Here is a 26,484-nt window from a genome sequence, read left to right as displayed (position 1 = left end):
GGTACCAGATCCTGCGCACCGGGACCTGCCTCTTAGAGTGCCCGCGGCTCGTGTTCCATCCTGAAACACCACCTCTTTTGCCTTGCCCTGCAGGGTGCCTGAGCTCATTTAGAAAATAGAGGAAAACAGAGGAACTGCTTTTGTAAAGCAGCCATGCTGTGAATTTCACAAACCGAATCCATTGTAAATAAATTGTGCATTTTACAGTTGTGGAAATTTACCACCCTGGCCTCGGTGCCCCGTTGTTGGAAGGACTCCTTGACTGTTGGTGGGTGCAGAGTGCAGGCCTGGCACCCGGGCACCTGGGTTTCCACAGTCTGGACGAGAGCACGCTCCGTGGTCTTCCCGCTAGGACTCTGCTCTTTGCGGTTTGTCCTCCGCAGGTAAAGTTATTTACTCTGTGGCCTCGTCCCTAAGCGGATGGCCTGCCGCGATCAAGGAGCCTGCATTTCTTCGACTCCCAGGAATGGTGTAGAGAAGGACGGGAAACTTGAGTGCTCTGGTAGAAGAGGTTAGGGCTGTTGTGCTAGTCACTTAGTCCTGTCCAACTCTTTGCGACCGCATGGACTGTAGCCCGCCAGGCTCCTCTGTCCATGGGATTCTCCAGGCAAGAACACTGGAGTGGGTTGCCATGCCCTTCTCCAGAATAAGGCTGGGTAGAAAGCAGTTTGCAAGAGTAACCTGACTGAGTCCAGAGAGGAGGACACAGGAGCTGGGAAATCAGGCTGGACTCCCACAGTTTCAGAATGCAGAGAGCGGCTGCCCCGAGAGGAAGTCCCCACTGTCTTAGAGCTGTTGGATCATCCCTGTTTTCTGTCAGGCAGCTTTATCTTGTCTCCTTTCCTGGGCCCTGATCCATCTGGCTGGTCTTCCATATGGCCAAGCCCTCACTCTCTGAAAGAGGCTTAGTGTGTCTACGTGTGTGTGCATACGTGTGCACGTGTGTGCATGTATGCCTGTGTGCGTCCCCTCTTGTCACGTCTCCACCTTCTTCTCCTCTTGGAATCTGTCACTCCTCTGCAGGTCTCTTCTCCTTCAGGAAAACGTGGTCTTTTTGGTGGCTCCGAAACACAGCCTTCCTGTAATCCACTGAATGGTTTATTTGGAGGGAAATGCCTAAATTCGAGACTGGCTTAAATTTAAACGATCTTTATCGACGCACACGTGGCTTCTGCTGGCTGATTGTCAAGTCTGTGTGTGGCATGTTGTCTGGGACTAATGTTTTTCATCTTATGTGAAAAAACGTTAAATGCTGGTTTCCATCTGTATAAAAATGGGGCTGCTTGTCTCAGAAACGTCTGCCATCTGCGCGTCCCTCAGCCTCGCCAGGTCTGAGCCCTCCAGTGCCATTTTATGCCCTCTCAGCCTCTCTCCACTGCCCCTTGTCCTCAAGGCTGCCAACCTCCGCTGCTTCGAGCCCATCCCCACCCCCGCCCCATGCCCAGCGCCCACGTGTGGCCTGGCCTCCTGCCAAGGGCAGATCACCCTGCTGGTCTGGCCCCAGAGCTCCCAGTCTCTGCTCATCCGAGCTTTGCAGGGAAGAGCAGTGGCCCCTGGGTGCTCTGCTGACTTACCTGCTGGGCTGGGGCGTCATTGGAGCCCAGTGTAGCACCCTCCGTGTTCACACACACACCTTCTTGTGTGCCCATCGCTTGTGTGCAGAACAGTAACTCTCTGCAGCCCCAGGCCCTGGAGTGAATCCAGATAGTCACAGCAGACTCCTCTTCCGTGAACGTGTGAGTCAATGGATTTCTCTCAAGGGCCCCAGAGGTCCCGTCTGTGATCCAGTTCCTGTTTTCCCTGGTCTGACAGCCAGCTTGTCTGTGCCTAGAGCGCAGTCCTGGAAACTGCCCTGGCTGCAGGCAGGGAGAGTCCTTGTCAGTGCAGGGAGGTGTCTCCTGCCCCACCTGTCTCAGCTCTTGAGGAGAAGGGCACCTCCTGCTGATCCGTGATGCCCTGCATCTGCAGTCTTTATGGTTCGGTCTTAGTCCCTGTCTATTCCTCTTATTTTAGAAACTTTGGCTCTGGTCTTTTAGGCACAGGTATCATTAGAATGTCCTGAAATTTTAAAGGAACATATATGATCTATTATGGGCTTCTCCGGTGCTGCCTACCAATGCAGGAGGCATAAGAGACATGGGTTCAATCCCTGGATCGGGAAGATTGCCCTGAAGGAGGGCATGGCAACCCACTCCAGGATTCTTGGTGAAGAATCTGCTTGCAATGCAGGAGACTCAGGAGACATGGGTTTGATCCCTGGTTGGGAAGATCCCCTGGAGGAGGGCATGGCATCCCACTCCAGGATTCTTGCCTGGAGAATCCCATGGACAGAGGAGCCTGGTGGGCTACAGTCCATGGGGTTGCAAAGAGTCGGACACAAAGTGACTTAGCACGCATGCACACACACGTGACCTATTACACCACACAAGCCTGGAGACTGGAGGGGTCAGGAAAGGCAAAGCTGGGGATACCCCATGCCCAGCCCCACCCTGCCTGGTAGTTCACATTGCTCCTGCCCTGCGGGCTCTTGGCAGTTGGGGGGCCCCATGAAATAAGCAGTATTCATGGTCCTGCGTCGAGCCCGTAGCGTGACTCTGGTATGAGGCAGGTGATGTGACTTGTCAGTGCTGCGTGGGAAAGACTGAAGCTCAGACTGGGACACTCGTCGTCTGACTCCAGCGTTCGCTCCATTTTGTGTTTTCATTTCCACACAACTCTAGTTACTCAAAATGTTACGCTGGTGATTTCACGGGCGCATACATATATCCCGATTTATCCAAGGGCTGTGTTTAAATATGGGCAGTTTAGGTGTCGGCTATGCCTTCGTGAAGCTGTCTTAAAGTAATTCATATGTATAGATGTCTATTACATATCAGAAGTCCTCCTTTTACCAATAAAACATTCTAGAATCTGTACGTAGGACTTAGAAACTCCTTACAGTCGAGTGTTATATGATTTTTCACTTCAGACATCTGTGACCTCGGCTTTCTTGTTAGTTATCTATATGTGAAAGGTAAGAATAGCAACCCAGAGACCCACGAACACTACATGCACTCATGTCTTAACACCCGGAGCCCCGGCTCTACCCAGCTCCCTCCCTGCTGTGAGTAGGTGGAGAGGGCGGGGCTCGCCGCTCAAGAGCCCTGCTGTTCGGCATCCTTCTGGGCTTCTTTGCTCCCATGTCTCTTTGCCTTCAGCCCCCTTTGCGCCTCTCCTCAGTCCTTTTTTCCCAGCACACAGTGCCCAGGTCTTCTGCCCATGCTGTTCAGCGGTCCCCAGCGCCTTCGTGATTTTACTGAAGCATTGGGCCCCTGAGGTCTGGCTCTAAAAAAGTGCTCTCCAGCCTTGTTAACTACGATGGTGGTCACTGGCTCGGCTCTGCCCTGTGGAAATGCCAGGGCCATGGGCAGCTCCCATTGGATAACTGGACCTCTGTCCCATGCCTGCCTCTCTAGAAAGCCATTCAGATTGCAAATGAGAGATGGATCTACCTCTTCTAATTTATTTTCAAGAAAAGGCCAAACCTTTATTACTAAACATCGTATTTATTGTAACAAGTTACCTTCAACAGCAGAAGAGCTGAAGTTGCAAACTTCTCCAAGCCACTTTGGTATTTTGCAAAGCCAGCAGGTTCTTAATAGAGGGTGCCGTTGGGGCCCAGTAGTTAGAGGTGGGCAAAGGGTGAACGGAAAGTGAAAGTGTTAGTCGCTCGGCCTTGTCTGACTCTTTGCGACCCTGTGGACTGTAGTCCACCAGGCTCCTCTGTCCATAGAATTCTTCGAGCAAGAATGCTGGAGTGGATGGTGCCCTTCTCCAGGGGATCTTCCCAACCTAGGGATCGAACCCATATCTCCTGCATTGCAGGCAGATTCTTTACTGTCTGAGCCACCAGGGAGTGAAAGGTACAGGGCGCCTTTCCTGTCTCCCCAGGTACCTTGTAGATGAAGTAATTCTCAGGTCAAATCCTGCAGCTGAGACAGACCTTTGTCAGGGAGTGGGCACCAAGGTGCACAAAGACAGTCATCTGCCTGTGGTTGGAGACTTTCCGGGAGGGCCCCACTCCTGGTTGTGGTGGCATGTTTCACGTGTGTGTGTGTGTGTGTGTGTGTGTGTGTGTACGCGTGCGCGCTCAGTCTCTCAGTTGTGGTTGACTCTTTGTGACCCTCTGGACCATAGCCACAGGCCCCTCCGTCCATGAAATTTTCCAGGCAAGAATACTGGAGTCGGTTGGCATGGCCTTCTCCAGGGGCTCTTCCCACCCAGGGGCGGAACCCGCATCTCTTGCATCTCCTGTACCGGCAGGCAGACTGTTTACCACTGCACACCTGGGAAGTCCCACATCTCGCTGGTCATTGACATTAACACCGTCTCCTCTTGTTCTCTCCAGCCAGCTGCCTCCCCTTCACACTGAAGAGTGGGAGCAGAGGACCCGCTTTGCTGACCCTGAGAAGCAGGACAGACCCCCAGGAGCAGATGAGCCATGACCCAGCGGAAGGCAGCCTGGACACCTGCGATGCCACAGGTACAAAGGCAGGCCTGCTGTGACGCGCCCCCTCCCCTCAGACCGTCTTCCTCTCCTCCGAGAACCCCTCTTCATCTGAGCGGAAGCTGCGTGGGCGGTGGCTAAAAAACTGCATGATTGGGAGAAAGATGGGGACGGCCAATGTTAGAGTGGGTCCCGGGAATGCAGGCAGCCTGACACAAGTTTTCTAGAACACCTGCGTGGCTTTTGGCTCTTTCACTTATTTTTCCCATGTTTGAGGGTCTATTTGACCAATAAGCTTGCTCTTCATCTCTTTGGTTGTTGCGGTTAGGTCAGGCATGCTCTTGACTGAGTAGACAGCACCGTGCTGGTGCTGCGGGGACTGACAGGTCGTGAGCAGCTGTGTGGTGGGTGAGCTCATGGCACCGGCTGGGGTCTCCTAGAGAAGGTGCCGGAACCCAGCTGAGGAACGAGCCCCGCGGCCTCTGGAACTCGGGAAGTGGAGGTGCGCCCGCGGAGGCTGATGGGGGCGGGAGGCTGGGGGGTGGTGGCCAGAGGCCGAGAGGAGGGAGCCTTCCGAGGAGAAAGTGAGCAGGTGACAGAGGGCCTGGAGAGCGGGGGTAGGGCTGGGCAGCGTGGGCCCCACGCGGACCTGGGGGAGAGCCGTTCCGTGCGGGGCTGGGCTGGGGGGCTGTCGGGGGAGGGCCCAGGCAGAACGGCGGGGACGGGAGGCAGCAGGCGTGGAGAACTCTTGCCATGGGGTTTGCGTCATAGAACAAGGAGGTAGGATGATAAGCTGTCAGGGGAGGTGGGGTCAGCAGGGTTTGTTTACTCTGTTTATTTATGTATTTTAATATGGGCCCGGACAGAGTGACTGAACCCTCTCAGTAGCAAACGCGGTCATCTTCCAGCCAGGTGGAGACCGCCTCCAATCTGTAGAAGTCTCCAGAGCAAGATCAGTACTTTCCCTTCAGCCTTAATCATAGGAGAAAGGCTGCTTATCGCACCAGTCAAGATGCCTCGAAGAAAAAGCAGTGCCAGCAAGCTGCACACAGTTAGACACACACATACACACACACACACATGTGCAAATTCAATTCTAATGTCAAATTCAAGTCTAGTGTGGAAACCAATAACAGCATCTTTACATTACTGGGTAGCCACTTGCCCTCTGTGGCTATTGTGATTAAAATTCATCAAAGGTCAGTGAAATTAAAAATTCAGTTTCTCAATCACACCACCGCATTACCAGTGCTCAGTGGCTGTATGTGGTGAGTGGCTACTTTTAGAGAAGAGTGCAGAAGTACACTGTTTGCACAGCACATTCTGGTGGCCAGGCTGCTGAGAGTCCTCCCACAAAGGCCTAAGTGAAGTAGTGGAAGTGTTAGTTGCTCAGCCATATCCGACTCTTGTGATCCTATGGACTGTAGCCCGCCAGGCTCCTCTGTCCATGGGATTCTCCAGGCAAGAATACCGGAGTGGGTTGCCATTTCCTTCTCCAGGGAATCTTCCCAACCCAGGGATCGACCCCAGGTCTCCTGCATTGCAGGCAGATTCTTTACGCTTTGAGCCACCAGGGAAGCCTAAAGAAAAATTAGCCTGGAAGGAGAGGAAATATTCATTGGAAAAGGGAGCAAAGCAAATTGAGAAGGGATTTGTCCTGAGTGTTCATTGGAAGGACTGATGTTGAAGCTGAAACTCCAATACTTTGGCCACCTTGTGCGAAGAGTTGACTCATTGGAAAAGACTCTAATGCTGGGAAGGATTGGGGGCAGGAGGAGAAGGGGACGACAGAGGATGAGATGGTTGGATGGCATCACCGACTCGATGGACATGGGTTTGGGTAAACTCCGCGAGTTGGTGATGGACAGGGAGGCCTGGCGTGCTGCGATTCATGGGGTCGCAAAGAGTCGGACACGACTGAGCGACTGAACTGAACTGAATGAGAAATATAGCAAAAGCTATACCATACACTGGAAGATTTAGGAGACAGGAAATCTTAGGTCACCAATGGGAACTGAAGAGGTGAACCCCAAATCAACAGCTATTAATACTAACCAGTTTATTGTAAGAGAAGAAAATTGAACACAAAAAAATCAGTAAAAATATAGAAAAGGCAACTCCAACAATAATCCTTCAACTTTTTACTGCTTATTCAGTTCTTTGAAACTTGGAACAGGATGCCCTAGAAACCGAGACTGTGTGATGATCCACAGAGGACCTTCCTGCCCTCCACCCCGGGGCATCCTGAAGCACAGGGCTCATTAGCACATTTCGTGTGACCCGAGGCTCAGAGAGGCTAGCTTCCTCAAAGGACATGTGGGAGGGGGCCTCTGAGTCCCGGCTCAGTGCTCTCTCTGGGACGTGGGGCCTTGACCAGAGTCTGGGCGCCCTGAAACTTGGTTCTGAGCAGAGAGGAGGGGTCTGTGCAGCCCTGGTTTGGAGCAGAATCAGCAGGGCTGGGGAGCCACTGTGCGGCCTGGAGCAACCTGGCTCAGGGGCCAGGGATCCAGCCGTGGTGTTTGATCATGACATCTGTGAGCACTGTTTCAGCTATGTTTGGGGTCAAATAGGATTTCCTGGGCTTCTCCCCCAGTAATTCCCATAATTTTAAGGCTGCTGTTTCCATGGAGAAATATTTCATGTTTTAAACAATTGACTTGAAATAAACTTTTGAATTTCTGGTTTTATATGTTAGCATTCCTAGTTAGGATTACAGTGTTAGCATTTGTCAAAGGCTTAAGCAAATTCTGAACTACTTACTCTGATACAGATAGCCCTGGGGTTAAGTCTAAGAATAGTGTATAAACTTTTTAAAACTCTTTTGAAAAATCAGCTTTCCTTGAATGAAATCATGTAAAACTGTCACGTACGAGTCTTTTTTTCTCTAAAGTCTACATGGTGAATGAAAATAGGATTTTATATTGTTTCCAAAGAATCCTTTTATCAGGTAATGAGAACTAATTCTCTACCAAAGTTTCTATCCTCTTTTTGTCATGGCTACCAGGAAGCTTCTAGAAGGATGCATTGATTTAATCATAGTCTTTGAAGTTTTAAGGGGAGGAAGGTTTAACACTGATGCTAAAGAGAGTTATTGGGATCAAGTGAGGGAACGGGATGGAGGTTGGGGGGGACAGGGCCTCTGGATCTGACTCTGGTTCAAACCCTGTTCTCAGCCAAGAAGGGTGAGACACTGGACTTTGTCAGTTACCCTACATAAATAAGTATTCAGTTCAGTTGCACAACCATGTCTGACTCTTTGCGACCCCATGGACTGCAGCATGCCAGGCTTCCCTGCCCATCACCAACTCCTGGAGCCTACTCAAACTCATGTCCATTGCGTTGGTGATGCCATCCAACCATCTCATCCTCTGCTGTCCCCTTCTCCTCCTGCCCTCAATCTTTCCCAGCATCAGGGTCTTTTCCAATGAGTTGGTTCTTTGCATCAGGTGGCCAAAGTATTGGAGTTTCAGCTTCAACATCAGTCCTTCCAAAGAATATTCAGGACTGGTTTCCTTTAGGATTGACAGGTTAGATCTCCTTGAAGTCCAAGGGACTCTCAAGAGTCTTCTCCAACACCACAGTTCAAAAGCATCAAATAAGTATTCATGTTGGGTAATTGACTGCCATCTCAAGTAGTTATCAGAGGACCAATTGACTTGTAACGATGACAGTCTCTTTCTAGTAACCAGAATCTTCCTGTCTGTAATCCATGGAAACCTCTTTCCTGATACTGAGATACCTAGGAAGCCAGAATAGCAGCGAGGAGTTTGCTCAGGGATACAGAGTGAAGGTACAGTGCGGTCGCGCCTTGAAGGACGCTTCCCTAGACCATGGTGACATCACCCGGGGCACCTGCTGCCCCACTGAGAGCACCATCTGGTGACGGGGATGCCCTTGTTCTCAGACTTATTTTTCCCCTCCCTACAAAGCTGAGCACCACTCAAGCGGGCTTTTCTGAAACCAGCGCACCATGTCAGGTCACATCTTTCTGGATGCGTCTCTGTCACAGTGTTGTTAGCGTGCTATGCGAGGAGGATGGCCATCCCACTGGGAGGACAGGCATCCCATTACCTCCGCATTCCAGGAGGACCACGGCTTGCCCGCCTCTTCTCAGGCCACCTGTGTTACTATTCTAGTCAATCTTAACTCTTTTTGGAGGCGGGGAACTCACATGTTAAATGCAAACCCATGAGATTTTCAATGTTTAAATGAAGGGTTCCTCATTAACAAATGATTTTTAGTTATCATCTTAGTAATCCACAAACAGTTATGATATTTTTAAAGTTACGGGACATCTTTTTAAAAAAACACATCCCATATTTTACCTTTTATCAAAATTGTCTAGTACCTAAATTTTAATAGCCATCTTTTATATCAAAAGATCAAAAACCAAAAGCTGTGTATGAATGTTTTCCAGCTGAAGGTCTACTTACTGTCAATGGTATTTGACATCACTCAGTTCTGTAACAACAGAGTATTTGAATAAGTTCTTGAGTTCATGGACTCTGCCTTACCACCCCAAGAAGCATTTTTAGAAGACTACTCTGCTTTTGGCATCATGTGAGGTGCTCTGGGAACATGGTGAAGCCTAAAGCAATCTCTGTGCTTTGAAAGGTTTTCTATTAGAAATGTTGCAAGAATCCCTGAGTCCTGTCCTCATGGCTCTATGAGGAGCTGTGGGGTGCTGCCTGGCGTCTGGGTGGAGGACAGGATCCCTGAGTCCTGTCCTCATGGCTCTGTCAGGAGCTGTGGGGTGCTGCCTGGCATCTGGGTGGAGGACAGGCAGGGCCAGTGAGAACTGGAGGGCTGGGCGCTGGTGACACAGTAGGAGCCGCCGGCTACAGCGTCGGGCTGGCGCTTCCCATGAAGATAGTGGGGTCCACAGTGAAGAGGGGATGGTCGCTGAAAGGAGGTGATCTGAAAGGCGAGACAGAAACAAGGAGGAGAGGAAATCCCGGACGTATGCCGTCATTGCATACTTGGTTGTGGGCTGCTATCACCTGATGATGGAATGAATTTGTTCTATTTTTTTTTACAGTATGATGTTTTTCCCCTTGACCAAAAATATAAGAGGGCTTCCCTAATAGCTCAGCTGTTACAGAATCCACCTGCAATGCAGGAGACTCCAGTTCAATTCCTGGGTCGGGAAGATCTGCTGGAGAAGGGATAGGCTACCCACTTCCATATTCTTAGGCTTCCCTGGTGGCTCAGCTGGTAAAGAATCTGTCTGCAATGCGGGAGACCTGGGTTCGATCCCTGGGTTGGGAAGATCCCATGGAGAGGGAAAGGCTACCCACTCCAGTATTCTGGCCTGGAGGATTCCGTGGACTGTAGTAATCCATGGGGTCGCAGAGTGGGACACGACTGGGTGACTTTCACTCAATCAGTCAAAAACATAAGATGATCAGGTGTATTGTGTTCTTTTGTTCAGTCACTCAGTCTTGTCCGATTCTTTGAAACCCCATGGACTGCAGCACGTCAAGCCTCCCTGTCCATCACTATCTCCTGGAGTTTGCTCAGACTCATGTCCATTGAGTCAGTGAGGCCGTCCAACCATCTCATCCTCTGTTGCCCTCTTCTCCTCTTACCCTCACTCTTTCCCAGCATCAGAGTCTTTTTGAATGAGTCAGCTCTTCGCATCAGGTGGCCAAAGTATTGGAGCTTCAGCTTTAGCATCAGTCCTTCCAATGAATATTCAGGGTTGCACTTCATGGCAAATAGATGGGGAAAAAGTGGAAACAGTGACAAATTTTATTTTCTCAGGCTCCAAAAATCATTGCAGACCATGATTGCAGCAAGAAATTAAAAGATGCTGCTCCTTGATTGAACATCTGTGAAAAAACTAGACAGCATATTAAAAAGCAGAGACATTACTTTGCCAGCAAAGGTCTGTCTAGTGAAAGCTATGGTTTTTCCAGTGGTCAAGTACGGATGTGAGAGTTGGACCATAAGATGATCAGGTGTATGACAGGAACAATAGTCTGTCCATCTGTTTGGGTGTGTATCATTTTTTGTGTTTATGTTATTAATCTCTCACTCTTCTCCAGATCTATGAAATTTCACTGAACACTTCCTGTTCAGTGAAACCTGTTCACAAAACCTAATTGTCAGGAAGTTTTGCTGTGTATCAAATCTCACTGATTTTCATCCCCTCTTAATGGTCAGCACGTTGGTGAATTGGAGGGTGATGGTAAGGACAGAAGCGCCTCTGAGGGCTGTGAGTGGTGACAGACAGGATACCGTAGGTGACCTCTGTGTGAACCCGTCTGGGAGGGAGCCCTGGACAGAGGCAGGCGAGGGTGAAGGGAAGCTTGCGTCCCGAGCCTTCCTGCCGCCAGCTCTCCTTGGAGCTCTCCCAGCCAGGCCCCCCCAGCAGACAGGCAATGGGGAGGCTGGTGACTCATAGTTTACGTGGGTTCTCCCGGGTCTTTCCTCCCTGTCTTTCCTGACCCCCACGCTACTCTCCCTTTCTTTAAAGGAGCACATGCGGGCACCTCCAGAGCTGTTGGCATTGTGTGCCTCTGTTCTTCTGGCAGTGGGTATCGCTCAAGGACCACAGCCAACAACGCCCACAGCGTTTGCTGGCCCAGAGCCTGAGAACTTGAGCCCGTTCCCAAACGTATACAGAATTTCTCTGTTAGGGACAACTCACCGTTGTGTGTGACGCTGCCGTAGCTGGGTTTGCTCCCTCCTTGGTGAACACGTGTGAATACGTTTGGGTGTGTGTGCAGCTGCCTGGGAAAATGTGTGGGGAAAGGAAATGCTTAGAAGCTGTGTTCTCCATGGCTCGACAACGCCAGTAGCTGACTGTTGCTTCCATTCTTCCTGGCAAGCTGACTTTGTGACTTGCGAAGTCCCATCCTTGCTGCTGAGGGACTGGCTACCTCCACTTCTTCTCAGAGAATCTCAGGGGATATGCAAAGAAGCAGAGACAGGCTGGCTGTCCCTGGTCAGCTTCCCAGCCCCACACTGTCCCATGGCCTTTGGTGAGGGTCGCAGTTGGGAAGGACTGATGGTTAGGAGGTGCTGAAGAGGCAGGATGGGAGTGGGAGATGGGAGGCCCCAGAGGAGGTCAGGTCACATTTTCTTGCCTCTGGCCTAAGACCAAGATTTACAGAATGAACAGCAAGGCACAGCATGGTCTTGGGAGTAATTCAGCCAACTGGACAGAGTTTCAGAGCTCTCGGATGAGCAATATTTCTTATCGTTGTTCTTGGAAGATAGCCTCAAATCCATCTCCACGTTCCTTAACTTCAGATCTACGACTGTCGGACTCACTTTTGAAGGCCCTGAGCTGGTGGACAGTCTCTCTGCGTGTTGCTTCCTTGGGACTCATGGCGGGGGGTGGAGAGTTAACAGGGGCTGAGCACAGAAGGAAGCCAGCTGTGTCTTTATCTTTGTACGGTGTTGCCCACAAAACCTCTTTTAGCTCTAAAACTTGGCAAAGTGACACCATGTTTTTGCCCCTTCGCCATCCCTGGAGGAGGCTAATGTAACAGTTGCATTAGCCTCCCCTCCTGACTGCAGAGCGCCAGCGCCACAGCCCTTCTTAGGAAAGGCTGGACCACTCGCTGGTGTGACATGGTGTGAGACGGTGTGAGAGTGTGTGTGTGAGACAGTGTGACACTGTGTGTGTGAGACAGTGTGAGATGGTGTGACACTGTGTGTGTGAGACGGTGTGACACTGTGTGAGATGGTGTGACACTGTGTGTGTGAGACGGTGTGACACAGGGTGAGACGGTGTGACATGGTATGAGATGGTGTGACACTGTGAGACCATGTGGTATTGTATGTGAGATGGTGTGACACGGTGTGTGTGAGATGGTGTGACACTGTGTGTGTGATACGGTGTGACACGGGGTGAGACAGTCTGACACTGTGTGTGTGAGACAGTGTGAGATGGTGTGACACTGTGTGTGTGAGACGGTGTGACACTGTGTGAGATGGTGTGACACTGTGTGTGTGAGACGGTGTGACACAGGGTGAGACGGTGTGACATGGTATGAGATGGTGTGACACTGTGAGACCATGTGGTATCGTATGTGAGACGGTGTGACACAGGGTGAGTATGAGATGGTGTGACACTGTGTGAGATGGTGTGACACTGTGTGAGATGGTGTGACACTGTGTGTGTGAGACGGTGTGACATGGTGTGAGACAGTCTGACATGGTGTGTGTGAGATGGTGTGACATGGTGTGAGATGGTGTGACACTGTGAGACCATGTGGTATTGTATGTGAGATGGTGTGACACGGTGTGTGTGAGATGGTGTGACACAGTGTGAGACGGTGTGACACTGTGTGAGATGGTGTGACACGGTGTGTGTGAGATGGTGTGACACAGTGTGAGACGGTGTGACACTGTGTGAGATGGTGTGACACGGTGTGTGTGAGATGGTGTGACACTGTGTGATACGGTGTGACACTGTGTGAGACGGTGTGACACTGTGTGTGTGAGACGGTGTGACATGGTGTGAGACAGTCTGACATGGTGTGTGTGAGACGGTGTGACATGGTATGAGATGGTATGAGATGGTGTGACACGGTGTGTGTGAGATGGTGTGACACAGTGTGAGACGGTGTGACACTGTGTGAGATGGTGTGACACTGTGTGTGTGATACGGTGTGACACAGGGTGAGACGGTGTGACATGGTATGAGACGGTGTGACACTGTGTGTGTGATACGGTGTGACACGGTGTGAGACCATGTGACACGGTGTGAGACAGGACACTGTGTGTGAGACGGTGTGACAGAGTGATCCCAGAGCCTGCACTACTCCAGCGGGAGTGGGGAGTGGCTGCAGTCCTGCCTTACTAAAATAATTATTTGCGGGTTTTCAGAACAGCTGCGGGACCGAGGTGTGCAACATGACACACCCGTCCCTTCCCCACAGCGAGCTGTTTCTGCGTGAGTGGTGAGTGACGTGTGTGCTCTTTGCCTCTGAGAGACACTGTGCGGTTTTCTTTGTTCAGACGTGTTCCGGGTTGGTGGGCTAGGTGAAGGGCGGCGGGCCTCCGCAGGCCTTCCAGATGCCGTGGGTTCTCCCCGATCTGCTCCTCTTCAGCAGTGACCTTTCCCAGGGCAAAGCCTGCTTCTGTGCCGTCGTCTTGTGTAATACGAGCATCAGAGCCCCTGGGTTCCTCTGCTTCTAGCAGATTAGATAGAGAGCGTGAGCGACTGTAACGAGCCATGCTCACTGCTCGGATGACGTGGGAGGCCCCGCGGGCTGACCGATGGGCCTGCTGCCAGCCCGGCTTCCTGCGCGCACAGCGGGCCGCCTTTGTCCGGCCCCGCTCCCCGCCCCCTTGAATCGTGCAGGGCTTCTCCGCTTAGCACACGCCTGAGTGTGCCACGTGCTGCCACTCCCACCTCAAGCTCGTTGATCCTGACGGCCTGCTTCTTGGCGCTCAGGAGCCTGCCGTGCTGCTGAGCGTTCCTGTGCTGTAGGAGCGCGTGTCCCCGACTGCAGGGCCGCCCCCCCCCACCCCCCCCCGCCCCGCCGCGTGCGGCTGTGGAAGGATGCTGCCGGCCGTGCCCCAGGTTAGAATCAAGCCCTTGGGGTCGGCTCTGAGGGCCTGCCTCAGGCAGAAAGCCCATTGACGTCAGCCACCGGGGAGCATGGTCTGCTTCATTGTCGTTTCACAAGGAGATAGAGAGAGGGCTGGGTGTTTCTAGAAAATTCAGTTTAAAAAGTGCGCCTGTTGTCTGCCTTACGTGTGTTTCCCTTTGCCCTTTGTCATACACGGAGTTTATCCTTAAGCAGATTGTGTCTCAGGGCCCGTTCTGACCCTCACCCTGAGGCAGCTCCATCCTTCGGGGGCTCAGACAGTGTTTGGCTCCTGAGGGAAGGGTAGGTGCCCTCCAGCAGGTGCTCCTGCCCCTGAGGCTGTAGCACCCAGGGCCACAGCGCCCGGGGTCCCCCAGCATCCCCTTTGTAGCACGTGAGGGTCCCTCCACTGAGATAATTCTCTTCCCTTAGTTTATCAAGCAAGTCATTCTTTCGAGACATATCTCAAGCCTTCATAGTCTTCCCCATACTCCACTCCAAACATGCACGTTCTCCAGGAAGAGTTGACCATCCTCCCTTCCAGGCACCAACATGTCTTGCTCTCTCACCTCCTGGTATTCTGAGGCTACTTACATCTGCCTCCTCTCCAGACAGACTCTCCTGATGGAGAAAGCCACCTTATTTACTGGCACACTCCAGTGTTCTTGCCTGGAGAACTCCGTGGACAGCGGAGCCTGGCGGGCTACAGTCCATGGGGTCGCAAGAGCCAGACACCAGTGAGCAACTGAACCACCACCACCATGTTGGAACATGTCGGGAAGTCAACAAACCAGCTTTTGTGGAATCGAGGAAGATGGCACGCTCTCAGCTGGGGCTGGTGCGGAGCTGCCAGGGTCATCATTCGCAGAGCCCTCCTCTCACAGTTCAGAGCCCAGCAAGAGCGGCCACTGTGGGGCTGGTGGTCTGGTTCTGCACACAAGCAGAGGACAGAAGACGCTCACCCGTGGAAGGCCGGAGCCCCCCGAGCCTGAGCGGGGGGTGAGCCTCAGCAGAGCTGAGAGTGGCCCTTCTGCAGGTGCTCCAGTTTTCTCAGGAATTCGCGGCCAGGCATCTGAAAGCCGGGGCCTTTTGTGCGAACAAAATATCACCCTTCGGTCTCTCTATAGAGCTGCAGCATGCACTGACATTGATGTTCATTCTGTGTATGCAAGGCATTTAACTGAGGTACCGTTACCTGTGAGGCACAAGAGAGTCTGCTATTACAAATAGGACCCCTGACTCTGTCCTCCCGATTGTAATGCTGACAGAATGCAGGTATCAGACACTGAATATCTTACAGTTTCCCAACCAGGGCTGCCGACGACCCCGAATAGATAAACCCTTCAAATGTCTCCCTTTCTCTCATTGGTACTACCTATAAAGTCATCTGCGTGATAAATTTATCATCTGTTTAAGAGAAAAAACATCATGTAAACATTCAGTTGTACCTTTTTCCTCAGAGTTTGTCCTCAGGGTACAGGAAACCTAGCAAGTTGCGGAATGTGTATGTTGCTCCAACACCAGAGAGAGAAACTCATGCTGCATTACTTCCAGTGGTGGGACACTCGGCAAAAACCCTTATGGCTGGCACTTGGAAGATGAAATTTCATTCCAATCACAGTAAACCCTCAGCATATCTTTATAAAAGTAGGTATAAAGCTGCATAGGATGAACCATGTAATCTGCAGCAAAAGTTACTTTAAATTCAAATCTGACTTTCCAAATTCTCTTCTGTCCCCAAATTACACAATATAATAAATAGCACTTTAATCCCTGCCCAGTTCTCTAATATTCTGTATGATGTTATCTGCAAAAGAAGGAGGACATGCTGTGTATATGCTCATGTTGGGACACACTAAGAGAAGTGATATTTTAAAACAACAACAACAACAGCTTTCCTGAGGTATCATTTGCTCATTTGAAGCATGCAATTAGATGATTTGGGGTATATTCATAGATCCGTGCAGCCATCACCGCAGTCAATTTTGGAACATCTTCGTTACTTCAGAACGAAAGCGCGTGCCCTTTAGCTCCCATCCCCTGACGGTGGCCCTGTCGCCCTCACGTGTCCCTACGCAGCCCCAGCTGTCTGGCCCTGCTGTTCTGACCTCCGTAGGATGGGATGGCATGGTGCTTGGTCTTTTGTGACTGCCTCAAGGTTGGTCCATGTTGTAGCGTGTGTAGAAAGTGCTTCACTCCTTTCTGTGGACAAATACTATTCCATTTGATGGATATACCACATTTTGTCTCTCCACTCTCCAGTCGATGGACATTTGGATTCTTTTCACCTTTTGGCTATTGCCAGTAATGCTGTTATAAACATTTGTGCTTTGTTGATTTTCTCTGTTGTTTTTCTGTCCTTAGTTTCATTAATTTCCACTCTTATAATCATTATAATTTGCTTCCTTCTGCTTGCCTTATGTTTAGTTTGCAGTGTCTTTTTCAGTGTCGTAAAGTGGAAGGCTAGGTTATTGATTTGCGATCTTTCCGCTTTATTAATATAGGCATTTGCAGCTATACATTTCCACCTAAGCACTGCTTTAGCTGCATTCTGTAAGGTTTGTTATGCTGTCTTCATTTTCATTCATCTAAAAGTATTTTCTGATGCCCTTTTTAGTTCTTCTCTGACCCATTGGTTGTTTGAGTGTTGTTTAATTTTCATTTATTTGTGAATTTTCCAAATTTCTCCGTGTTGTTGACTTTTAATTTTATTCCATTGTGACCAGAGAACATACTTCCTATTGTTTTTGTCCTTGTTGACTCGTTAAGGTTGTTTTACGGTCTGTCCTGGAGCCCGGGCCGTGTGCTCCGCAGGGGAGTGCGTCCTGCTGCCCTTGGGTGGGGTGTCCTGTAGGCGCAGGCGGTTTGTGGTGTTGTCATGTCTTCTAATTCCTTCCGATCTTCTGCCTCATTGTCAGTTGGGGTATTGAAATCTCTCTTATTGTTGAATTGTCCTTTTCCCTCTTAAATTGTGTCAGCTTTTGCTTCATATGTTTTGGTGCTATGATGTTAAGTGCATGTATCTTTGTTGTATCTTCCAGATGGATTCACCTTTTTATCATTATGAAATAGCCCTGTTTCTCTCTAGTCACATATTTTTCGTTCTAAGCTCTATTTTGCCTGATACTAGTCATTCCAGCTTCCCTATGGGTACTATTTCCCTGATAATATCTTTTTCATCTTTTTACTTTAAACCTATTTGTATCTTTGAATTTAAAGTACATCTTCAGTAGATAATAAAGAGTTTTTAATCCAGTCTGACAATTTCTGCCTTTTAGTTGGATTGTTTAACCTATTTACATTTAATGTTATTAATATAGTTGAATTTTTAATTTTTTAATTTTATATTGGAGTATAGTTGATTAACAATGTTGTGTTAGTTATAGTTAGGTTTAAGTCTGCCATTTTACTTTTGTCCCTATGTATCTCGTCTAGAGATATATCTCATTTTTGTTTCTCTGTTTTTCCTTGACTGCTTTCTTTGGCATTGTATAATATTTTCTAAGGTAACAGTTTAATCTCACGGTAACATTTTAATCTCATTAATGATTTTTTTCATTCTGATTTCAAACCGCTCACACCTTGCATTATATCAGGTCACTTCTTACATTTATGATTATAGATTGTTTTCTCTCCATATGGCCCCAGTTCAGGTTACGTGCTTTTTCCTTAGGTAGTAGCCCTTATTAGGGTTATTTGTCCTAGTTTTCATGTTTTTTATAACACTGGGAAAGGGACTAGAATTTACTTCTTAACCTAAGTGTTTCAGTAGAGACAGAAGAGATTGCTAGCTGAGCCAAGGAGTCCCCTGTTTACCTGACTGGTCAACTAAAGGTTCCTTGAGCAGCTAGTATTATTGCTGAATAATCTCCCTGGTATTCATTCATAGCACTTAAAATTCAGTTAGGAAGAATTCCCTGGCAGTCTCGTGGTTAGGATTCCGTGCTTCCACTTCAGGGGACACGGTTTGATCTTTGATGGGAAACTGAGATCCCACAAGCAAAAAAAAAAAAAAGCTGTAGTTAAGCACTAAGGAAATATGTTTCTGTTTGTTTGTTTGTGTTATTTAATAATAGGAAGTTGGGATGTTGAAGGAAAAGGAAGGATTCACTTCATGAGGTTAATTCTACAAAGCCAAGCCTGAGGCATAAAATAATTCTCTGAGGTGCTATTATTAGGATGATTGATAGGAATCAGTACTCACTACTCTTAGCAGGAATGGTGACTGAGTAAGACTGGAAAATTTTCTTTTTATCTTTACTCTGTAGTCACAATTAATTTTTTTTATTATGGGTAAAATACCCATAGCATAACAGTTACCATTTAAATCATTGTAAATAATATTCCATTGTCTGTATATACCACAATTTGTTGATCCATTCCTCTACCACACTTGGGTCGTTTCCACCTTTTGTCCATTGTGAATAAAGTTGCTAAGAATATCAGAGCACAAGTATGTTTCAGTCCCTGCTTTCACTTCTTTTGGGTATAAACACAGAGGTAGAACTGTTTAAAGCTTGAGAAGTTGCCATATCACTTTTCATAATGGCTGCATCATTTTACATTTCCATCAGCCGCTAACAGAAGGTTCCAATTTCTCCACATCCTTGTTGTTTTCTTTTTGTTGTTTCTTATTTTGGTTTTTTGATAATAGTCATCTTGATGGGTGTGAATTGATCACTGTATTTTTGGGTTATTTTTTAGTGATTGCTCTAAGGCTCACCATATTAGAGGCAGCTTCAAATTTATACCAGCTTAAGTCCAGTGATGGGGTCTTTGTTGTTGTTCAGTCCCTCAGTCGTGTCTGACTCTTTGCAACCCCGTGGACTGTAGCCCACCAGGCTCCTCTGTCCATGGAATTCTCCAGGCAAGAACACCAGAGTGGGTTACCATTTCCTTCTCCAGAGGATATTCACAACCCAGAGACTGAACTCTCATCTTCTGCTTGGCAGGCAAATTCTTTACCTCTGAACCGCGCGGACAAAGGTCCATATAGTCAAAGCTATGATTTTTCCAGTAGTCACATGCAATGTGCGAGTTGGTTTATAATGAAGACTGCGCACTGAAGAATTAATGCTTTCGAACGTTGTTTCTGGAGAAGACTCTTGAGAGTCCCTTGGACTGCAAGGAGATCAAATCAGGCAATCCTAAAGGAAATCAATCCTGAATACTCATTGGTAGGACTGTTGCTGAATCTCTAATACTTTGGCCACCTGATGCGAAGAGCTGACTCATTGGAAAAGATCTTGATGCTGGGAAAGATTGAAGGCAGGAGGAGAAAGGGGTGACAGAGGATGAGATGGTTGGATGGCATCACTGACTCAGTGGGCATGAATTTGAGCAGACTCTGGGAGATAGTGGAGGACAGAGGAGCCTGGTGTGCTGCAGTCCATGGGGTCTGAAAGAGTCACACACGACTGAGGAACTGAGCCAGTCCAGTGAGATATAGAAATGCTGCTAGTATTACTATACAGCCCTATTCCTTTCCCCCCTTTTGATGGTATTACTGTTATCAAGTTTATTATAATACAAATCCAACAATGTATTTTTTACAATATATTTTTGTAATTATTACTTTACCATCTGTCACCATTTCTGTAGCAATTATAGCTTTGTCCCCACCCACTTCCTTTGTGCTGTTATTGGCAGATACGTTATAGTTCTATCACATTTCTTATGTTATAGGACAAAAAAATATAATATAGCCATTACTTTATATAATTATTTTTATATAGTAGCTTTTTTAGTGAGTTATGAATCAGAAAAGGATGAATCAGACAGAGTATGAGATGGTTGGATGGCATCACCGACTCGATGGACATGGGTTTGGGTAAACTCCGGGATTTGGTGATGACAGGGAGGCCTGGCATGCTGCGATTCATGGGGTCGCAAAAAGTCGGACACGACTGAGCGACTGAACTGAACTGAACTGCATCAGAAAAAAAAATATGCATTTAGAGTGTCTTTTATAACTATTTCTACTAGTGGTCTTTACTCATGTGTATTAGAATTATAATCTTTAGGCTAAAAAATTCCATTAATATATTTTATAAAACAGGTTTTCTAGCAACAAGTTATTTCGGTTTTTGCTTTGGGAAAATTCTTTACTTCCCCTTCGATTTTGAGGTTATCTTTGCTGTGTATAGACTTCTTTGTTGACAGAGGTTTTTCCTTTGGGGACTTCGAATGTGTTTTTGGCTGCTTTCTGGACTCTGTTGTCCAGAAATTGATTGTTGATTATTTGACTCTGCTTTCTGGACTCCTGAGAAGTGAGCTTGTAACTTTGTTGTGGTTCCCTTTGATGCACATTTGTTTTCTCTTGCCTTTTTCAAGGTTTTCTCCTGTCTTTGCCATTCAGTATTTTTACAGTGATGTGTCTATTTGTGGGTCTTTCTTTCGAGTTGATCAAGTTTGAAGTTCATTCAGCTTCCTAGGTGTATGGGCTATCGGTTATAGGTTTTCAGTAGGTTGGAGAAGTTTGAGGCGTTATTTATGTGAAGCCTCCTCTCCTCTCTGTCCTCTCGGTGCTTGTATTATGTGTAGGTTGGTATGCTTAATGGCACTCCACTTGTCTGTAAGCTCCTGTTCCTTTTTTCCCCTCTCTTTTCGAACTCAATCAGACTTTCTGCAAGTTGGCTGGTTCTTTCTTCTGCCAGTCCACGCCTACTGCTGAGCTCCCCTGGTTTGTTTTTTTGGTGGGCCACGCAGCATGTCTTAGTTCCCTGACCAGGGATGGAACCCACGTCCCCTACATTGGAAGCACAGTGTCTTAATGACTGTACTGCCAGGGAAGTACCTAGTTAATTTTTCATTGTCCTTTTGAACTCCACAATTTCCATCTGGTTCTTTTTTTATACATTTCTCTCTCTTTTCTGATATTGTGTATTTGATGTGACATTGTCATTATGCCTTTTACTTCTTTAATCATGGTTTCTTTTAGTTCTGTGAACATATTTGTAATGACTGCTTTGATATCTCCTATTAAATCTGCCGTCTGGTTGCTCTCATAGTCAGTCTCTGTTTTCCGTTTATTTTTTACCTTCCCTCCCTCCCCCAGCCTTTCCCCCAGTGTTTGGGTCATACTTCCCTGTTTATTTCCATGTGTCATAATTTTTTTAGGAAACTGGACATTTCAGATTATATATTGTAGCCACTCTGGGTTCTGGCCCTCCTTCTGACCAGGGCTTGTTGTATTTGCTTGCTTATTTGTTTAGTTATTGCTGGATTATTTTAGTGTGTGCACTGGCGAGCACACACACACAGTACACACAGCATAAACGTCTGACTGCAAGGAGATCCAACCAGTCCATCCTGAAGGAAGTCAGTGCTGAATGTTCATTGGAAGGACTGATGCTGAAGCTGAAGCTCCAACACTCTGGCCACCTGATGCGAAGAACTCACTCACTGGAAAAGACCCTGATGCTGGGAAAGATTGAAGGCAGGAGGAGAAGGGGACGACAGAGGATGAGGTGGTTGGATGACATCACCGACTAAATTGACATGAGTTTAAGTAAGCTCTGGGAGTTGGTGATGGACAGGGAAGCCTGGCGTGCTGTAGTCCATGGGGTGGCAAAGAGTGGGACATGACTGAGTGACTGAACTGAACTGAACTGAAACTTCTGATGTTGCTCCTCAGGGAGGCACAGCTTCAAGTGTGCCCACAGTCACCCTGGGGTGACATGGTACTGGTGGGGCTCCCTCCTAGCTTTCCTTGACTGAACAGAGTTGTTTAACTTCACTTCAGCCTTACTGGTTGATTATTTGATTACTTTCAACAGTGCCCTGGGGATAAATTGATTGACGAATGAATCCAATAAAATTCTGGCTCCTTTGAAGGAAAGGTTTCTTAGGTCATGTTTGATATTTTAACCCTAAGAGGGGACCCACCGAGGGTGGTCTTATTCCTTGGTTCTCTCCAGCAAGCTAGCCAAGACTTTCTTTTCCTTAAAACCATCAATGTCTTCCCAATTGCCTTTCATCTCAACCTTGGTTGTTCTTGAAATTGCCCTCAGACTTAAACTTCTCTGGAGGTGAAGTCAGTTCCTTCCTCTTCCTAAGACATAGACTATAAAGAAAGCTGAGCACCGAACAATTGATGCTTTTGAACTGTGGTGTTGGAGAATACTCTTGAGAGTCCCTTGGACTGCAAGGAGATCCAACCAGTCCATCCTAAAGGAGATCAGTCCTGGGTGTTCATTGGAAGGACTGATGTTGAAGCTGAAACTCCAGTACTTTGGCCACCTGATGGGAAGAACTAACTCACTGGAAAAGACCCTGATGCTGGGAAAGGTCGAAGGCAGGAGGAGAAGGAGACAACAGAGGATGAGGTGGTTGGATGGTGTCACTGACTTGATGGACGTGAGTTTGAGTAAGCTCCGGGAGTTGGTGATGGACAGGGAAGCCTGGTGTGCTGTGGTCCATGGGATTGCAAAGAGTCGGACATGACTGAGTGACTGAACAGCAGCCACAGAGACATAGTACGCCCTCTCCCCAGGCACAGTGCTGAGCCTGGGCTCTGTGGCTGGGAGTGGGGACAGTGGCCAACTTCTCTCTGAGTGACACTTCTGCTCTGGGGGCTGAGTGCTTGTGGAACGGAGAGGTAGACAGCAATCTGGGGTCCCCTTAGCTCTCCTTTCCTGGCATGGAGCCACCAGCTTGCAGCTGGAGGAGGTGTGACGGGGGCATAGTCTTCTGAACACGCCACAGCCATGGTGGAGCATCCAGTCCATGAATGGAGTCTGAGCTGAGAAAGGAGCTCTCCACCACGCTCACCTGGGCCTCGGGGAGCTGGGCGTGGGGGAGGGGGCCCTGCCGTCTGGGCTGCGGCAGTCTGAGGCGGAGCTGGCCAGAGGAAGGGAAGATGACGTCTCGGTTCGGTTATCACAGACTGTCGTCAACAATGACTGTGGATGGTCTTGAATGGATGTGTTTCCATTTGTTGTGTGCTCCGTACCTCAGAGGCTTCAAGTATATGGGTTTTTCCCCATAGTTTTCACCAGTTTCATTGGTAAGGAGCCCACAGAGCTCTTCACACTGTACTGGAAAATTGATCTCTAAATGATGGGACTCTGATTATTAGACATCAGAGAAAAAAACCTTCATTTATATCTCTTACAGAAACATCGTTCACTTCAGGGGATAATGTGTTATGGGAATGAGGCTAAGAAACAAACATGGCTTTCCATTGCCTTCAATTTCAAGTAAGAGAGTTTATTCCTGGGAGAAAAAGTCCTGTAACTGATTGCATGGAAAGTGAAACTGAAGTCGCTCAGTCGTGTCCAGCTCTTTGCGACCCCATGGACTGTAGCCCACCAGGCTCCTCCGTCCATGGAATTTTCCAGGCGAAAGTTCTGGAGTGGGTTGCCATTTCCTTCTCCAGGCGATCTTCCCAGGGATCGAACCTGGGTCTCCCGCATTGCAGGCAGACGCTTTACCATCTGAGCCACCAGGGAAGCCCCCACACAGTCGCATGGAAGGCTGTGGCAAATACAGGGGAAACTGCGACTGGTGAAAACTGTTTCCAGGGAGCCGACACTCTCTGTGAGATGGCTTTTGTTTCGTTTAGGAGCCTGATCTTGTTCTGATTTTGTGTCTTGTCTTAAAGACACACTGTCAGTGTTTCCCTCTCATCCACCCTGTGTCCCAGAGAGCTGAAAACCAACAGAACAAAGCCTTGCTGGGTGATGCTGTTACCCAGAAGCTTTCAGCTGAGCAGGCATGTAGGGACCTTTCTCTTTTTTATAAGTGAGGGAATGCAGTCCTGGGGGGTATGAGGCTTCCCACCGTCATAGCCCCATGTAGCAAAGCCCTGATCTCCCAGCCCCACTGTGGTTCGATGCTCCAGCTGCTGCTGTGACAGGACACTTTGAGGGTGGAGTTGAAGAGCAGTGAATCCCAGCTTCTAGCACGAGGAGATTCAACAGTTTAGCTTGTAGACCCGACGACCACTCCCTGAGATGGCAGATGATGCATGACTTCTTCCCACTGCTGCTCCAACCCCTTGGTCCCAGCATGCTGATGGAGGGGGCTCCATATCTTTGCCTATAGGTACTATCAGTTCAGTTCAGTTCAGTTGCTCAGTTGTGTCCTACTCTTTGCAACCCCATGAATTGCAGCACGCCAGGGCTCCCTGTTCATCACCAACTCCTGGAGTCTACCCAAATCCATGTCCATCGAGTCAGTGATGCCATCCAACCATCTCATCCTCTGTTGTCCCCTTCTCCTCCTGCCCCCAATCCTTCCCAGCATTAGGGTCTTTTACAGTGAGTCAACTCTTCACATCAGGTGGCCAAAGTATTGGAGTTTCAGCTTCAACATCACTCCTTCCAATGAACACCTAGGACTGATCTCCTTTAGGATGGATTGATTGGATCTCCTTGCAGTCCAAGGGACTCTCAAGAGTCTTCTCCAACACCACAGTTCAAAAGCATCAATTCTTCGGCGCTTAGCTTTCTTCACCATCCAACTCTCACATCCATACATGACCACTGGAAAAACCATAGCCTTGACTAGACGGACTTTTGTTGGCAAAGTAATGTCTCTGCTTTTAAATATGCTATCTAGGTTGGCCATAACCTTCCTTCCAAGGAGTAAGCGTCTTTTAATTTCATGGCTGCAGTCACCATCAGCAGTGATTCTGGAGCCCAAAAAAGTAAAGTCTGACACTGTTTCCACTGTTTCCCCATCTATTTCCCATGGAGTGATGGGACCAGATGCCATGATCTTAGTTTTCTGAATATTGAGCTTTAAGGCAACTTTTTCACTCTCCTCCTTCACCTTCATCAAGAGGCTCTTCAGTTCTTCTTCACCCTCTGCCATAAGGGTGGTGTCATCCGCATATCTGAGGTTATTGATATTTCTCCTGGCAATCTTGACTCCAGCTTGTGTTTCTTCCAGCCCAGCATTTCTCATGATGTACTCTGCATAGAAGTTAAATAAGCAGAGTGACAATATACAGCCTTGACATACTCCTTTCCCTATTTGGAACCAGTCTGTTGTTCCATGTCCAGTTCTAACTGTTGCTTCCTGACCTGCATACAGGTTTCTTAAGAGACAGGTCAGATGGTCTGGTATTCCCATCTCTTTCAGGATTGTCCACAGTTTATTGTGATCCACACAGTCAAAGGCTTTGGCATAGTCAATAAAGCAGAAATAGATGTTTTTCTGGAACTCTCTTGCTTTTTTGATGATCCAGCAGATATTGGCAATTTGATCTCTGGTTCCTCTGCCTTTTCTAAAACCAGCTTGAACATCTGGAAGTTCACAGTTCGCGTATTGCTGACGCCGGGCTTGGAGAATTTTGAGCATTACTTTACTAGCATGTGAGATGAGTGCAATTGTGCAGTAGTTTGAGCATTCTTTGGCATTGCCTTTCTTTGGGATTGGAATGAAAACTGACCTTTTCCAGTCCTGTGGCCACTGCTGAGTTTTCCAAATTTGCTGGCATATCGAGTGCAGCACTTTCACAGCATCACCTTTGAGGATTTGAAATAGCTCAACTGGAATTCCATCACCTCCACTAGCTTTGTTCGTAGTGATGCTTTCTAAGGCCCACTTGACTTCACATTCCAGGATGTCTGGCTCTAGGTGAGTGATCACACCATCGTGATTATCTGGTTCGTGAAGATCTTTTTTGTACAGTTCTTCTGTGTATTCTTGCCACCTCTTCTTAATATCTTCTGCTTCTGTTAAGTCTATACCATTTCTGTCCTTTATCAAGCCCATCTTTGCATGAAATGTTCCCTTGGTATCTCTAATTTTCTTGAAGAGATCTCTAGTCTTTCCCAATCTGTTGTTTTCCTCTATTTCTTTGCATTGATCGCTGAGGAAGGCTTTCTTATCTCTCCTTGCTATTCTTTGGAACTCTGCATCCAGATGGGAATATCTTTCCCTTTCTCCTTTGCTTTTCACTTCTCTTCTCTTCCCAGCTATCTGTAAGGCCTCCTCAGACAGCCATTTTGCTTTTTTGCATTTCTTTTCCATGGTGATGGTCTTGATCCTTGTCTCCTGTACAATGTCACGAACCTCTGTCCATAGTTCATCAGGCACTCTATCAGATCTAGTCCCTTAAATCTATTTGTCACTTCTGCTGTATACTCATAAGGGATTTGATCTAGGTCATACCTGAATGGATTAGTGGTTTTCCCTACTTTCTTCAATTTAACTCTGAATAGCTACTATAGTGAAACGTAGTACACAGTGAACTTAAAGTGGATTGATTACAAGGCTGAGGGTAATGTCAAAAACCAGATAGTGACAATGGTGTGATCACTCACCTAGAGCCAGACATCTTGGACTGTGAAGTCAAGTGTGCCCTAGAAAGCTTCACTATGAGCAAAGCCAGTGGAAGTGGTGGAATTCCAGCTGAACTATTTGAAAGCCTAAAAGATGATGCTGTTAAGTGCTGCACTCAGTATGACAGCAAATCTGGAAAACTCAACAGTGGCCACA

The 26,484-nt window shown here is 48.0% G+C and overlaps 1 protein-coding gene across 2 annotated transcripts in view; it reads left to right on the top strand.

Moving 5' to 3' along the window:
• Window positions 1-26,484, top strand: part of PDE10A (phosphodiesterase 10A) — a 344,897-nt gene that overhangs the window by 30,232 nt on the left and 288,181 nt on the right. For both annotated transcript variants that reach the window (XM_081529694.1, XM_081529715.1), the window contains exon 2: window positions 4,388-4,522. In XM_081529694.1, coding sequence (XP_081385820.1) covers window positions 4,474-4,522 — 49 coding nt within the window. In that variant the 5' untranslated portion in view covers window positions 4,388-4,473. The remainder of the gene's footprint in view (window positions 1-4,387; window positions 4,523-26,484) is intronic.

Source organism: Giraffa tippelskirchi, chromosome 9, assembly GCF_054371585.1.
Source record: "Giraffa tippelskirchi isolate mGirTip1 chromosome 9, T2T-mGirTip1v1.2.pri, whole genome shotgun sequence".
NCBI classification, from domain to species: Eukaryota; Metazoa; Chordata; class Mammalia; order Artiodactyla; family Giraffidae; genus Giraffa; species Giraffa tippelskirchi.
Note: the sequence above shows the minus strand (reverse complement) of the source record. Positions and strands in the feature narration are given on the sequence as shown.